Genomic DNA, 17,262 nt, shown 5'->3' with positions numbered 1-17,262 from the left:
AGTATTGCACAGACCTGACGTAGTCCAAAAACCAAAAAAAACTAAGAATCACTTTTGTTTGTAGTTTAAATCTCGCGCCGTCACGTTCTTTCCGTCTGCAAACCTCTACTTCTACACGCACGACTACTATCTCTACTACTGTTAGGGCCACATTAAAAAAAGGTTAGTTTCTATTTTGGGATTAAGGTCGATACTTTGAGTTTAGAAACATTATTTGAAAAAGTTTTTCTTTTCTTAATGTGGCCACAAGACCCGGCCTCAGTGTCCACGGAAGTTTCAGAAAATCCTCGTCCTCGGGGAACCCCTGAATGCATCATTACCCGGGGAAATCAAACAAGTCTCGCAGTTCTCTGTGTTCGGGTAAATAAATAAATAATTTCTCGCTGTAGTTTGAAGTTAGAGCGAGTAGTTAATTTTTTTTCTTATCTATGCTGCTTCTTTATTAACTACTTAATTACTACTGCCTTGTAATTTCAAAGAGTTAAGCGAACCGCAGTAAGTGACGCGTTAAGCTAGTCTGCTAACCTTCAGCTGATGCCTGCAGTCGGGTAAAATGTGCTCGGGTTGTCCTTCCTGATCGTTTCTAAAAGAACATTAATGTCGTGCCAAACTCAATTTAAAAAGTAATTTCTTTATCGCCAGGTCCTGTTTGGTTAGACACAGCGTAGCTGTAAGTTGGATATTCAATTAAGTGAGAGAAGTCAATAACGTTACACCAAGCGACTCCTATAATTGGCCTTGCTTATCTTCTAACTGCAGAAAACACTACGGTGGGCGGTAACAAGCACTGCGCACTGTTTATTCAAATAAGAATTTCACTGAAATAAGGCTTGCTGGTTGGACTGTGTTCAAGTCGAATTTACGAAAACGCCTTTACCTGTTGCTTTAAGTTTTGATTTTCAGGTTTACCTAATAATTTGTTAATTATTTAAGAAGCATAAAGACTTTTGTTTCAAATCTTGTTGAGTGATGATGCTCTTGTTGTTCTTGTGTCACACAATATGTACAGTAACCTCCGTGGACATGTGATCATGGGCAGCCAAAGTGACTGCACCAGTGACCCAGCTGCCTGTGTTTGACTTCCTCCAGCCAGCCTCCCACAGACGTGCAGAGAAACCAGACTTGGTCGACTTTGATGGTTCTGATGCTGCAGCAGCAGCTGTCTCCTCCCCAGGGAGGGGGAGTGGTGGCGTGTGCATGGGAATGGCTAATGTAATGATAATCAGCAGCAGTTCCGATGATGATGATGCACCTTATGTTCCTTTGGCACAAAGAATCAAGGCAAGGCGAGACAATGTGATTAGCGCCTCCACCATCGTGACTAATGAGAACGATGCTGAGCACTGTTTGCCGCTCTGTCTGACCAGCTCACAGTTTTCTGGCCAGAATGGCTTTTCAGAGTCAGAGTGCCCGCTCGGCTCACATCAGGTGAGAAAAATGAGCTGTGGACAGGAGCTTCCTCTGAACGGAGCAAGGAACACAGACACTTCTCCTTCCAAGAGGAAACTTGGCAAGCGAACGGTTGAGGAGATCCAGGCCTCCAGGGAAGTGGCACTGAGTAAGAGGGAGGCTAAGAAGAGACAGCAGCCAGACAAGGATGTGCTCAGGGAGGAACGAGAGAGACAGAAAATGGAGAGGAAAGCTCTGGCAGAGGCAGCTAGGGCCCTGAGGCCAGAGGAATGTATCAAGCATATGGTGGTGGTGGTGGATCCAGGTAAAAAGAAAACATTAAATTATACTTGGCAATGTAGATAAATGCAGATCATTACAAATTTTATTTTAAACTGCACATGCAGCCAGTCTTTCATCTGCAGTATTATTGAAGTCATTAAATGTGCTAATTGTGGCTGTAATTGTGCTGAGTGTGTTTGTGTGTGCAGCTCTCCTACAGCTGGAAGGAGGCGGCACTTTGCTGGCCTCGTTACAGGCTCTGGGTTGTAGCTGCGCCATCAAGAAACAATCCCTCCCACGCAGTGTGAGCTGGATGAGAAGAGCTCCCTGTGCGCAGGTGATAAGACACATGCAATATTTTTCTCTTTACCTCACTTTACTCAAAGTGAAGCATGAATGTGAACTTGTCAAATTTGCCGTAATTGCCATAAATGAATGAGAAGTGGTTTCATGAGTGCTTATTTAGCAGTAACACCTTTTATTATCTTTGCCATGTTTCAGGGAGATGAAGGAGCATCTGTACCAGAGGCCAATGTTGTGATACAGATGACAGTGGAGGACTTCATTACTTTGATCCACAACTACGTTCAGGTTTGTTGTGGGTGCTGATGGTATGCTTGAAGGATCAACAGAGCAGAACCACTGCTTCTTCTACTGACTTCTGACTTCTTCTACTGTTTAGAAGAAGTCTAGATGAAGCATAACTGCATCTGATCAGAAACTAGGCGAGTTTAGGAACAACAGGAGGAAAACGGAGAAGGCAAAAGGCAAGTGCCAATTAGAAAATGACATTAGGTAATGTTAAAGGAGTTATGTATTTTGGCCATTAGGGTAAAAAAACCACACAAATGATAAAAGCTTCCATCGGTCCATTAAAAAAAAAAAAAAAGATCAGATGGTTCAAACCATAAAAATTCTCTGTGAGACAACAGTAACCATAGAACAATAAAAATACGAGGATGAGTGTGAAAATATTTTGAGAAAAATATTTATTTATTCTTTACTTATTTAAGAGGGTGAGTAACATACTTCCCTTGACCTACAACCATTCATGTAAGCACTATTTAACTTTTTTCTCTGCTTGTTCTATCGCAGTGCTTTCTAACATTCACACACATTCATACTCCAATGGCTGCATTGGAACTTTGGGTTACTATCTTGCCCAAGGATATTTGGCATGGAGACTTGAACAGCCAGAGATTGACCCACCAACCTTCCGATTAGTAGCTTTATAGCTATTGCTAATTTCTACCCTTAGAAAACCAGTGGCACCTGCAGTGCTGCTTATATGTACAGCTAGTGTGAGCTTAAACATTGATGACATCCACGTTTTGTACATCAACCAAGAAAATTAGATTATGCTAAACATGTACAAATGGTCAACTCCAAGCTAACGAATTCCCCATAAAATGTAAATATGTTTAAAAAAATTACAAATATTTTCTGAAACAGGTAGTTTTAGCAGTAGTTTTCAACAAACCTTACTAAGACTAGGGTAAATTATGTATTTGTAGCCAACTGTTTTCAGTAGTGGATTCATATATTCTTGGTGGTATAGAATGATTTTTGTTGCAGAAAGACACTGAGATGAAAGGTGTTGTCTTATTTATGTTTTTTAAATAACATGTACAACACTGGAGCTTCAAGGCACAGAGAAATAACAGGTATGAGGCTTTCAATATTCAATACACACAATCATAAATTGTGTGTATTGAATATATTGTAATTGTGAGCATGGCGAAAAACTGACGCAGAAAATTGCTTGTGCAGGACATGGCAAACAAGAAAATATGTTATTACATGTAAGAAATAAAGGTAAACGTTTACATAATTTTCATTCTTGTCATTAGTTGCATAGTATAATTAATTTGAAAGAGTTCTAATTGCATATCAATAGAGTTAATTTTTTTTCCTAATATCTACCTCCCTGTCTAATCCAGAATGAGAGGCATGGCAGATCAGACTGTGGGTCCACATTGACATCCTGGGTCCAGGAGCAGCAGAGGCGTCACCTTGGCAAGACCCTTAGCCTAGCAATTATTGAGCTTGAGAAATACTTCAGGTAAGGATTTGAAGGTTGAGCTGTAGAACATTTTAAAGGATAATTTGGTTATTGTTGCTCTATAGTATGTGCTATCGTTGTATTTAGCCCCTCTATTAATGGGAAAGTTGTTCATCTGGCTCAGGATCCATTGGATTTTAATTAATTTAATTATGAAGTTCCACAGGGTTCCGTGGTAGGACCAATTCTGTTTACATTACAAATGCTTCCCTTGGGCAGTGTAATTAGAAAGTACATTTTCACTCCTGTGCAGCTGACTTTATCTATCTATGAAACCAGGTAAAACAAACCAGTTAGATAAACTGCAGGAATGTCTTCATGACATAAGGACCTTGATGACCTAAAATGTTTTGCTTCTAAATTCAGCTGAGGTTAATGTACTCGGCCACCAAAAATCTCAAAAATATGGTCTCTAACCAGGTGCTTACTATGGGATGGCATTACTTTGACCTCCAGTAACTCTGTGAGGAATCTTGGAATCGGTTTTCACCAGGATATGTCCTTCAATGCACGTATTAAAAAAATATGTTTGACTTTCTTCCATTCGCAATATCTCTAAAATTAGAAACACCCTATTTCAAAGTGACACTAAAAAACTAGTTCATGCATTTATTACTTCTAGGATGGACTACTGTAATTTGTTGTTATCAGGGTGTCCTAAAAAACTCCCTGAAAAGCTTTCAGTTGATCCAAAATGACTGGGAAAGAGAGCATATTTCAGACGATATTAGACTGGAGGCTTACTTATGATTCCCAGAAAATTTAAGTAAAAAGTAAGAAAGTAGAATGGGAGGCAGAGCCTTCAGCTTTCAGGCCCCTCTTCTGTGAGACCAGCTTCCAATTTAGATTCAGGAGACAGACAGCCTCTCTCTACGTTTAATATTAGGCTTCAAACTTTCCTTTTTGATAAAGCATATATTTAGGGCTGGATCAGGTCACCCTGAATCCTCCCTTAGTTACACTGCAATAAGCCTAGGCTGCTGGGGCAGTCCCATGATGATGAGGTTTTCCTTCCCACTGTCACCAAAGTGCCTGCTCATGGGGGATCATATGATTGTTGGGATTTCTCTGTATTTCTTTGTGTTTTTGTCTTGTATTTGCGTCTTTGCCTTACAATATAAAGTGCTTTGAGGCGACTGTTGTTAAATTGAATATATCACCAAATAGATAATCTCTCAGGCTTTATTACTTTTCTTTCTCACTATGAAAAAAACTTTTTTAATGATCACTGCCAGAAACAACACCACCCAGTCATGAAAGCTCTTATTAAAACCCATTTGATGTAAAATGCAAAAGAATATTTTTTTGAAACCTATCTTCTTTAATGTATTTTTCAAAAGTATCATGATCCATTTTAAAGTTGGGAACCCCCCCCCCCAAAGGGAAAAAAGGCTCATTTTTTAAGTTGAGATTGATTCCACATGCCCAAGTGTCCTTGAGCTACATGCTCACCCCAGAGCAATGAACTGTGACTGTGTGGGTCTGTCAGTAAGCTGTATGAATATGTGTGTGAATATGAATGTGGCTGGTGGCAAGAAGCACTTTGAGTGCTCAATTAGAGCAGGAAAGCTGTATGTAAACACTAAAGTAACATCTGGAACTGAATAAAAAACTGAAAGATACTGAAATTAAAATGATAAATATTTACCAAAATTGGGAAATTAATGTATTACAATTACCAATTAAATACAAAATACAAATAAACGAGTACCCCCAATTAATCAAAATCTAAAAATGATACAATAAGGAACTTAAATGTACAATCAATATATGCAATGAGGTGGTAAAGATTTTCTGTATCTTTGCGACAACCGAGCTAAAACGCAGAGAATGGTCTGTCCATTACACCGGTTTTATGGTCCTACAAAGGTGTCTCTTTGTGTAACTTGCATAATAGTATAGAGTAAAGTGCTTCATAAAGTGTTTAAAAACAACAAGGCAAGCACTCAGAAACTGCATAACTGCGGAAACACATGGCTGTCTGAAAATATGGCAAGCATCACTGTGTAATCTGGAAAACCTCTGGTGGAAATGCTGTGAGGAATAGGTGTGAAGAGAGTAAATGCATCAATGAAGGTCCTGAGCATTAATGTCTAAAATGACCAAAAATGTTTTTTCCCAAGATCACAGAAATCACAAAAACAGAAGCATTTTCGAGAGGCTGTTGCAGGGGAGGAGACGGGGGGAAGTAAAGCCAAGAGGAGAAAGAAGAATGGTGGAGCTGGTGTACTGCCTGAGGTGTCGCGAGTTGACGTAGAGGAGGTAGGTTAGGTGGTTGACACAGGACAATTTATAATTATATAGAAAAATATAAAATTAAAGAGCTTTTGTATTAATTAAACAATTCCCACGCACTGAATCAATATATCCCTTAAATATAATAGTGGATAATGTGTGAAAAATGAACGTACATGGCCATGTGTGGAAAAAGTGATTGCTACCCCTAAGAAATCACTTAAATGGAAACTGCATGACAAAGTGGAGTAGACCAAAAGATCCTAAAAAGCCAGACATCATGCTGTAATCCAAGGCAAGTCAGGAACAAATGAGAAATAAAGCCATTGAAATTCCAGTCTGGAAGTAATAAATGCATGAATTAGTTTTTCAGTGTCACTCTGAGACAGGATATTGTGCAAATGGAGGAAAGCAGTCTTACATATTTGTTTAATATGTGCATTGAAGGACATGTCCTGGTCAAAAATGACTCCCAGCTCCCTCACAGTGTTACTGGAGGCCAATGTAATGACATCCATAGTAAGCATCTGGTATGATACCGTATGACTTTTAAGACCGAGTACCAGAACGTCAGGGTTATCTGAATTTAGAAGCAGGAAATTAGCGGCCATCCAGGTCTTTATGTCTTTAGGACATTCCTGCAGTTTAACTAATTGGTGTGTGTTATCTGGCTTCATGGTTAAATAAAGTTGGGTGTCATCTGCATATCAGTGAAAATGTGTGGTATGCCCTCTAATGATACCTCCGCTAAGATAGGACTGCCTTTAACAGTCTTGATCAGTGATGAACAGTAAGATATTATAGCTTTACTAGTTATCTGCTTTAATCTTTTAAATTAGGACTACGCTTCCTCCTCATTGTCATCCAGCCGTCCTGTTTTCCTGGCTGCTCGGGACAGTGTTCTGGGGGAGACGCTACCTTTTGTTGCACCGGCTACAGGGGCTTGCCTAACCTGCGTTTTTCAAGGGTGTGAAGCTGGGTCTCAAATTCAGTGATATTGGCCTCCAGGACTGCAAACACACTACACTGATTACAAGTATCATTATTGCTACAGGAGACCAAGAAGTAAACTAAACATCTGACACAATGAGCAGGAAAATGCAGGAGGAACAGGTGTAGAGGCCATGGTACTAGCAGGTTTGCTATGAGCTAAGCTAGTGAATCCCTAAATACAGAGTGAGTGAATATTTTAAATTAAATAATTTAAAATGTAAAACTTCTTCGTGTGTTTTGGATAAAGTGTGTGAAAATGACACTGTGAAATAGGATCTTATCTAGTTTTTAATACAACTGGCTATACAAATAAGCTACACAAAAACACCACTGTGTTGTAACAGGAAGTGATACCCTACCGCAGAGAGAGCCAACACCAAGCGGAGCGCCATCCAAAGGAACGTCAGAGTGACTCACTGACAGCTATCGCAAACGCTTGATTGCTGCTAAGGATGGGCCAACCAGTTGTTAGGTTTAGGTTCAGTGCCACGTAGGTCTGCCCCCCCCCCAACAATAAACACCTGCATTTTGCATTTACTTGTGCTATTTTTGTCTAATGTTTAATGTTGAAATTTGTTTAATGATGTGAATCATTAAGTGTGAGAAACATAAAAAAGGGGAAATGAAGAAGGGTGCAAACACTTTTTCACACCACTGTAAGATGTTTATTTAGTTTTTTTATATTGGTCTACAATTTCAAGGATCTCTGGCTGCAGTGGCAAACATGTTGATTTATACTGAAGAGTCTGGTGTGTTTTCAAGGGGCAAATTAAATCATGGTTACTATTTTGCTTAGGCTTACAGTGATTCATGTTTGTTTTCTGATATCCCTTCAGGCAATGGTGCATCTCCAGCTTCACACTGGTGTCTCAGTCTGCTTCTTTTGTACCTGGAGGGACTTCTCGGATCACATCACCATGACAACCAAAGCAGTTGCAGAGGCCCCTTTCAAGTGAGCAACTGTTTTTTTGGTTTTTTTTTTTCTCTCTCATCACAGTTCAGCTTAACACCACCTCTGCCAGATCAAACAGTCATTTCCCATGTTTCCCTGTTTTTTCAGGAGAGAGAGGAAAAAGACTGGCTTTTCCTTCTACCTAGAGAGTGAGTGGGCAGGGGGCCAGCGGGTGGATAGAGGTGGTAAGGGCCTGCTGCAGGTGTGGAAGAGACAGATCCAGCAGTTCAACAGAGTGAGCCCAGACATGGCTGCTGCCATCTTGGCAGCTTATCCCTCTCCACAGCTGCTCAAGAAGGTACAAGCTTGATTATAGCAACAGCTTACTGACAAGGCCGTGGTGAAGAATATATAATTCTGCCTTTCTGTTTTACTCCTGCTTCTGTATGTAATTAGAACAGTTCTATCAGATTCTTCTAACATGAAAAAATATTTTCTATTCTTATGGCAACAACAACCCCGATTCACAGCTTGTAAGGACTTAAAGGATCCACTGCTAACCTCTTATTGCGTTGCTCAGAACACAGTTGCAGAGAATTATTAGGTTTTTCACTGAAGTTCCATATAACGGAGCTCTGCTACAGTCTTTATGTTAAGGCAGGTTCACGTTGACTGCTTGAAAGTCAAACAATGTAATGTAATATTTGATCATTTTATTTACAGACTCTGAGGTAATTTTCTTTTTAACTTTTCTTTGATGGTTTGAAGTCCTTTACTTCTCTGGATTATCTTCACGTTTGTCATTCATTGAGTTGAGTTATCTTTATCTAATATTAGAATTTGATCCTAAACATTAAAAATATGTTCAGTAGACAAAAATATAAAATATACAAAAAACATTACATTACAGTAACAATCTTGTATATTTTTGATAAGCTACATACCTGATACTTGACGAGAGTTAGCAACTCCAAGTCTGATGCCAGGCGTTCAAGTTGGGGATGGATTGCTGCCTCAAGTGGAGCAAGTAAAGTGGGAGAAGAGTGGAGTAGGACACTGACAGATGGAGTGATGCAGGTGCTGTACTGGTCTGTTGTGCTGAAGAGACAGCTGAGCGTGAAAGCAAAGCTTTTGATTTCAATTCAATTCAATTCAATTTTATTTATATAGCGCCAAATCACAACATAAGTCGCCTCAAGGTGCTTCATAGATACAGAGAAAAACCCAACAATCATATGACCCCCTATGAGCAAGCACTTTGGCAACAGTGGGAAGGAAAAACTCCCTTTTAACAGGAAGAAACCTCCGGCAGAACCAGGCTCAGGGAGGGGCGGGGCCATCTGCTGTGACCGGTTGGGGTGAGAGAAGGAAGACAGGATAAAGACATGCTGTGGAAGAGAGACAGAGGTTAATAACAGATATGATTCAATGCAGAGAGGTCTGTTACATAGTGAGTGAGAAAGGTGACTGGAAAGGAAAAACTCAATGCATCATGGGAATCCCCCGGCAGCCTACATCTATTGCAGCATAACTAAGGGAGGATTCAGGGTCACCTGGTCCAGCCCTAACTATATGCTTTAGCAAAAAGGAAAGTTTTAAGCCTAATCTTGAAAGTAGAGATAGTGTCTGTCTCCTGAATCCAAACTGGAAGCTGGTTCCACAGAAGAGGGGCCTGAAAACTGAAGGCTCTCCCTCCCATTCTACTTTTAAATACTCTAGGAACAACAAGTAGGCCTGCAGAGCGAGAGCGGAGCGCTCTAATAGGGTGATATGGTACTACAAGGTCATTAGGATAAGATGGGGCCTGATTATTTAAGACCTTGTATGTGAGGAGCAGGATTTTGAATTCAATTCTGGATTTAACAGGAAGCCAATGAAGGGAAGCCAAAACAGGAGAAATCTGCTCTCTCTTTCTAGTCCCCCCTCAGTACTCTTGCTGCAGCATTTTGGATTAGCTGAAGGCTTTTCAGTGAGTTTTTTGGACATCCTGATAATAATGAATTACAGTCGTCCAGCCTGGAAGTAATAAATGCATGAACTAGTTTTTCAGCGTCACTCTGAGACAGGATATTTCTAATTTTAGAGATGTTGCACAAATGGAAGAAAGCAGTCTTACATATTTGTTTAATATGTGCGTTGAAGGACATGTCCTGGTCAAAAATGACTCCAAGGTTCCTCACAGAGTTACTGGAAGCCAAGGTAATGCCATCCAGAGTAAGAATCTGGTTAGATACCATATTTCTAGGCTTTTCAGGGCCGAGTACAATAACCTCAGTTTTATCTGAATTAAGAAGCAGAAAGTTAGCGGCCATCCAGGTCTTTATGTCTTTAAGACATTCCTGCAGTTTAACTCATTGGTGTGTGTTATCTGGCTTCATGGACAGATAGAGCTGGGTGTCATCTGCATAGCAGTGGAAATGTATGCTATGTCTTCTAATGATGCTGCCTAAGGGAAGCATGTATAATGTAAACAGAATTGGTCCTAGCACTGAACCCTGTGGAACTCCATAATTAACCTCAGTGTGTGAAGAGGATTCTCCATTTACATGTACAAATTGGAGTCTATTAGATAGATATGATACAAACCACTGCAGTGCAGTACCTGTAATACCTACAGCATGTTCTAATCGCTCTAATAGGATATTATGGTCAACAGTATCGAATGCTGCACTAAGGTCTAGCAGGACAAGCACAGAGATGAGTCCACTGTCAGAGGCCATAAGAAGATCATTTGTAACCTTCACTAAAGCCGTTTCTGTGCTGTGATGAGCTCTGAAACCTGACTGAAACTCTTCAAATAAACCATTCCTCTGCAGATGATCTGTTAGCTGTTTGACAACTACTCTTTCAAGGATTTTTGATATGAAAGGAAGGTTGGAGATTGGCCTATAATTAGCTAAGACTGCTGGGTCTAGAGATGCTTTTTGAGTAAAGGTTTAACTACAGCCAGCTTGAAGGCCTGTGGTACATAGCCGATTATTAGAGATAGGTTGATCATATTTAAGATCGAAGAATTAATTAATGGCAGGACTTCTTTGAGCAGTTTTGTAGGAATGGGGTCTAAAAGACACGTTGATGGTTTGGAGGAAGTAATTATTGAAGTTAACTCAGAAAGATCAATTAGAGAAAAAGAGTCTAACTTAACATCAATGGTACTAAGAGTAGCTGTAGATAATATTACATCTGTGGGATGATTACTGGTAATTTTTTCTCTAATGATAAAAATTTTATTTGTGAAGAAGTTCATGAAGTCATTACTGGTTAACGTTAAAGGGATGGTTGGCTCAAAAGAGCTCTGACCTTTTGTCAGCCTGGCTACAGTGCTGAAGAGAAACCTGGGGTTGTTTTTATTTTCTTCAATCAGTGACGAATAGTAAGATGTTCTGGCTTTGCGGAGGGCTTTCTTATAAAGCAGCAAACTATTTCTCCAGGCTAAATGATGATCCTCTAAATTTGTGACACGCCATTTCCTCTCCAGATTACGAGTCATCTGCTTTAGGCTACGTGTTTGAGAATTATACCACGGAGTCAGGTACTTCTGATTAGAGACCTTAGTTTTCACTGGAGCTACAGTATCCAGAGTCGTACGTAGTGAGGAGGTGAAATTATTAACAAGATAATCGACCTCTGTTGGGGTAGCATTCAGATAGCTGCTCTGCTCTGTGTTGGTACAGGGCATTGAAGATGATAACAGTGGGTGGATTATATTCTTAAACTTAGTTACAGCGCTTTCAGAAAGACATCTACTGTGATAAAGTCTACTCTCCACCGCTGTGTAATCAATTATTGTAAATGTTATCAGGAAATGATCAGACAGGAGAGGGTTTTCAGGAAACACTGTTAAATGTTCAGTTTCTATGCCATATGTTAAAACAAGATCTAGAGTGTGATTAAAGTGGTGGGTGGGTTCTTTTACATTTTGAGAGAAACCAATTGAGTCTAATAACAGATTAAATGCCATGTTGACGCTGTCATTTTTAGCATCTACATGGATGTTAAAATCACCCACAATAATTATTTTATCTGAGCTCAGAACTAAATCAGATATAAAGTCTGAGAAATCAGACAGAAACTCTGTGTAAGGCCCAGGTGGACGATAGATGATAACAAGTAAGACTGGTTTCTGAGTTTCACAGCTGGGGTGGACGAGGCTAAGCATCAGGCTTTCAAATGAATTAAAAGTCTGTCTGGGTCTTTCATTAATTAATAGGCTGGTGTGAAAAATTGCTGCCACACCTCCCCCTCGGCCTGTGCTTCGAGGTTTCTGGTAGTTAGAATGACTCGGGGGTGTTGATTCATTTAAACTAACATAATCATCCTGCTGCAACCAGGTTTCTGTAAGGCAGAGTAAATCAATTTGTTGATCAATTATTAAGTCATGTACTAACAGAGACTTGGAGGAGAGAGACCTAATATTTAATAATCCACATTTCACTGTTTTACTCTTTGGTTCAGATGTGGATACTGTATTGTTCTTTCTTTGTAATTGTTTATGTTTAAGTTGTTTGTTGCTGGTTTTTAGTTTGTTATTTGTCTTTTTGGAAGCTGACACAGTCTCTATGGAGATGGGTTTTTGGGGGGGTAGCAGGAGGAGAGAAGCTGCAGAGAGGCAATAGCAAAATTCTGAAAATGTGGTACTATAGGAAGCAAATGTATCAAGGTTGTAATTCTTCCTGAACTGATGAGAATTGCATACATATACAAGTCTTCTCATCTGTTTTTTTTAGTGCTGTCAGCGTTGATCTTGTTAAAACGACGTTAACGGCGCTAACGTGTTGACGCCGTGTGTCGCCCGCGCACGGGGTGATCCACGCTAACTCGCTAACGGAGATTTGCCGCGTTAATGCGGTTATTGTGTTAATGTCATTTTAATGAGATTAATTCTGACAGCAATACTGTTTTTACATGTTGATAAAAGATGATGGCCATAAGAAAACTACAAATGGCACAGCAAAACTACATGAGGAAAATGGCCCCATGTAGTTTTTGATGTTAAAGGCATCAAGAGTTGGGTATGAAGGCATACTTTACATTTCTGGTATTGTGACGTTTTTAGTTCCTACCCTCAGCTATGGCCATGAGTGATTAAAAGAATAAAACACACACAAATGAACTTCCTCTGAGGTGTGTGTGGTCTCAGTCTTTTTAGGTGTATTTTTTGCCAAATGGGTGTTTTTTAAAATCCACAAATATTTACCACAACATGAAATGGTAGGGGACCAATAACTGGAATCATTAATAGTAATGTGCTTTCAGAAGTCCTACTGCTTGTTTTTATGTTCTGTCTCTGGCTTGTGAAGCCAATTTTGAATTATAGGGGCCCTATTATACAGTGGCTTGCAAAAGTATTCGGCCCCCTTGAACTTTTCCACATTTTGTCACATTACAGCCACAAACATGAATCACTTTTATTGGAATTCCATGTGAAAGACCAACACAAAGTGGTGCACACGTGAGAAGTGGAACGAAAATCATACATGATTCCAAACATTCTTTACAAATAAATAACTGCAAAGTGGTGTGTGCGTAATTATTCAGCCCCCTTTGGTCTGAGTGCAGTCAGTTGCCCATAGACATTGCCTGATGAATGCTAATGACTAAATAGAGTCACCTGTGTGTAATGTAATGTCAGTACAAATACAGCTGCTCTGTGACGGCCTCAGAGGTTGTCTAAGAGAATATTGGGAGCAACAACACCATGAAGTCCAAAGAACACACCAGACAGGTCAGGGATAAAGCTATTGAGAAATTTAAAGCAGGCTTAGGCTACAAAAAGATTTCCCAAGCCCTGAACATCCCACGGAGCACTGTTCAAGCCATCATTCAGAAATGGAAGGAGTATGGCACAACTGTAAACCTACCAAGACAAGGCCATCCACCTAAACTCACAGGCCGAACAAGGAGAGCGCTGATCAGAAATGCAGCCTAGAGGCCCATGGTGACTCTGGACGAGCTGCAGAGATCTACAGCTCAGGTGGGGGAATCTGTCCATAGGACAACTATTAGTCGTGCACTGCACAAAGTTGGCCTTCATGGAAGAGTGGCAAGAAGAAAGCCATTGTTAACAGAAAACCATAAGAAGTCCCGTTTGCAGTTTGCCACAAGCCATGTGGGGGACACAGCAAACATGTGGAAGAAGCTGCTCTGGTCAGATGAGACCAAAATGGAACTTTTTGGCCAAAATGCAAAACGCTATGTGTGGCAGAAAACTAACACTGCACATCACTCTGAACACACCATCCCCACTGTCAGATATGGTGGTGGCAGCATCATGCTCTGGGGGTGCTTCTCTTCAGCAGGGACAGGGAAGCTGGTCAGAGTTGATGGGAAGATGGATGGAGCCAAATACAGGGCAGTCTTGGAAGAAAACCTCTTGGAGTCTGCAAAAGACTTGAGACTGGGGCGGAGGTTCACCTTCCAGCAGGACAACGACCCTAAACATAAAGCCAGGGCAACAATGGGATGGTTTAAAACAAAACATGTCCATGTGTTAGACTGGCCCAGTCAAAGTCCAGATCTAAATCCAATCGAGAATCTGTGGCAAGATCTGAAAACTGCTGTTCACAAACGCTGTCCATCTAATGTGACTGAGCTGGAGCTGTTTTGCAAAGAAGAATGGGCAAAGATTTCAGTCTGTAGATGTGCAAAGCTGGTAGAGACAGACCCTAAAAGACTGGCAGCTGTAACTGCAGCAAAAGGTGTTTCTACAAAGTATTGACTCAGGGGGCTGAATAATTACACACACCCCACTTTTCAGTTATTTATTTGTAAAAAATGTTTGGAATCATGTATGATTTTCGTTCCACTTCTCACGTGTGCACCACTTTGTGTTGGTCTTTCACATGGAATTCCAATAAAAGTGATTCATGTTTGTGGCTGTAATGTGACAAAATGTGGAAAAGTTCAAGGGGGCCGAATACTTTTGCAAGCCGCTGTATGTATGACAAAATTGACATATCTTCTGTTGCAAACCACTTTCTCCCAGTTGTGCATCTCTTGTGTTTTTGGAAGCTGGCGCGTTGTGCTGTCACTGCTACCGCTGGGTTGAACACTTAGCGTACCAGCATGTTGTTGTTAATTTTTTTACCATGATTTTATTGACTTTACTCAGTTTGTATTGCAACAGTTGGAAAAGATCACTTTGTTGGGGTAAAAAAATCTTCTGGTTTTGACATCTTCTCTTCCTATATTAACCCTTTAAGACCTACCATAGAACCAAGTCCGCCAGAGCTTATATTATATTTTACGTGCTGTAGTGCCATTTTTGGGAGCATTTCAAGTTGCTATACATCAATACAACCATTACAGCCTAAATTTTAATAATATGTATGCATTAAGTGCATAGTAATTACATAAATTGCAAAAAAGTGCAATAAACTACAAAAAAATTGAAAATCGTTTTTGTTTTTTTTTTAACATATATTTCTAGTTAGAGAAATTTAAGAGGCTTATCCCTCAAAACTGTAAATACAAAAAAGTTGCACAAAATAGTTTCCCACCACAGGAAATTTATTTTGAGTGTCTTCATAGTTTTATTTTTGAAATACACCAATTTTTATATACTGCAGGAAAAACGAAAATAAATATTATAATGCAAATTTGCAAAAAAGCAGCATATGCATCAAAATAAACTATTTCCAACAGTGCAATATGAGTCCTAAGCATCCCAGAAACGACACAGAAAGTCATAAAGTCAAACATAACTTTTAAAAACACCAGTATAGGCTCATGAGGCCCTGATGGTAAAAAACGACATTTCCGCGAAAATGACGTCACTTCCGGTTTCGGGCAGGTCATGGCGGACATGCGATAGTTCGCGCTGACGTCTATTCCAGCGTAGGAAGTGTTATGAACAGCTGATCAGATCGGCAAAGCCTGTTTCTGGAATATTATGTTTTTGTTGCTGCAAACGCTTTTTATGCAGTTTTTGCAAAGCTATATGTGGAAGAAAACTGTGACCGAGGACAAGCTGATGGCATAAGATGCAAGTACAACTCCTCCGGTTTCATATGCAAAAAAAATTATTGCGCTAGCTTACGTGGTTGCAGTGCTACTGGGATTTAAAAGTAGTTGCGCAAAACGGAGCGTGCCCCCTTCTACCGGTTTTAAAGGGTTAAGTGCTGATGTAGAGGTATTTCCTTGGGTAATGACATCTATGGTTCAGAAGAATATTACAGTATGTACCTATGCTGAGAATCCAGTTCATTCAAGCACCTTAAATAGAGTACAAAGCATTTTTTTTCAAATCCTGTTGATGTGTGATCACCTCTATTTGCTCTATCCTGCATAAATTTGTGTCGGCTTGCGTCTTTTCATAGACTTTGCAAGCAAAACAATTACATACAAACTTCACTTTGTGTTTGGTCTGTGGTCATCATTGGAGGTGGCATGAAGAGCTTAGGCTTTTTTATTACTTTATTTATCACAATGTTAAGTGCAGCCAATAAGATTTCTCGGATGTGAGTCAACACATCACAAGGCACATCTGCAAACATGTCAGTTTATTTGTTAATACTTGATATTTCCTTGTCTGTTTGTAGGCTTACAACCTGTGCAGAACGAAACAAGAGAAGATCTCTTTGCTCTCTGACCTTCTGATCCGGAGAGGAGAAGGTGTCACTTCCACCACTCGTAGGATTGGTCCGGAGCTCTCCAGACGCATCTTCCTGACAATGAGCTCCTGTGATCCAGAACTGAGTCTAGACTCTAATCTCTGAAATTTGAATTTGATTTTGTGGCCCACCTGCTTTGATTTGGCAGTTTGTGGTCATATCTTTGAATTTAATGCTATGTAATTAAAGTTCAGATTTTTAAAACTTTTATTTATGTATTAAAGTTTTATTCAAATAACAGTTTTGAAGACCACTATAAGATATGCACATCAACCATACTAAATTGATTCTGGGGGAAATTGTGTTACAGCTCACTTTAAGCGTTAGTGAGGTGACTGATTTTAATCTTTGGCACTGTTTTATTTACACATGTATTCCCTCCCTGCTTCATAGCATTGAAAGACACCTTCAGTTGTGATAACTTTGAAGTGAGATGACGGGTATTTCAACATGTGTTTCAAATAACTCAAAGACCAAACCTGCCATATCAGTCTAAATCATGTTTCACAAAAATGTAAGAAACATATTAAATATATTATTGTGAAATTAGAACAGTCACAATTTATCATCTCATCCACATCTGTTTCCAATCACTGGACCTTAAGCCTCACCCACAGTGCTCAGGTGGCACGCCCCAACACAATGATATTGACCAATCAGCTGAAAGGAAAAAATTTCTGGTCAAAATTCGTATTTGCAAGTTGAAACTCAGAAGCGAGGGAACTTGAGCGCAGAGTTTTACGCTTTGTATCTGTAAACAGACCTTAACAAAAAAAATGTGTAACTTGTGTAATTTT

At 39.8% G+C, this 17,262-nt stretch overlaps 1 protein-coding gene across 1 annotated transcript; it reads left to right on the top strand.

Moving 5' to 3' along the window:
* Positions 1–1,016: 1,016 nt before the first annotated feature.
* eme1 (essential meiotic structure-specific endonuclease 1) lies at positions 1,017–16,703 on the top strand. The gene is given in 9 exon segments (XM_085415631.1): positions 1,017–1,060; positions 1,062–1,714; positions 1,881–2,008; positions 2,173–2,262; positions 3,612–3,733; positions 5,857–5,995; positions 7,798–7,913; positions 8,022–8,211; positions 16,394–16,703. Coding segments are annotated over 9 exon segments (1,644 nt in total). The 5' UTR covers positions 1,017–1,031; the 3' UTR covers positions 16,571–16,703.
* The last annotated feature ends 559 nt before the right edge of the window (positions 16,704–17,262 follow it).

Source organism: Rhamphochromis longiceps, linkage group LG8 (genome assembly GCF_057381845.1).
Source record: "Rhamphochromis longiceps isolate RC_006_pf linkage group LG8, R_longiceps_female_GT1.1, whole genome shotgun sequence".
In the NCBI taxonomy this organism is placed as follows: domain Eukaryota; kingdom Metazoa; phylum Chordata; class Actinopteri; order Cichliformes; family Cichlidae; genus Rhamphochromis; species Rhamphochromis longiceps.
Note: the sequence above shows the minus strand (reverse complement) of the source record. Positions and strands in the feature narration are given on the sequence as shown.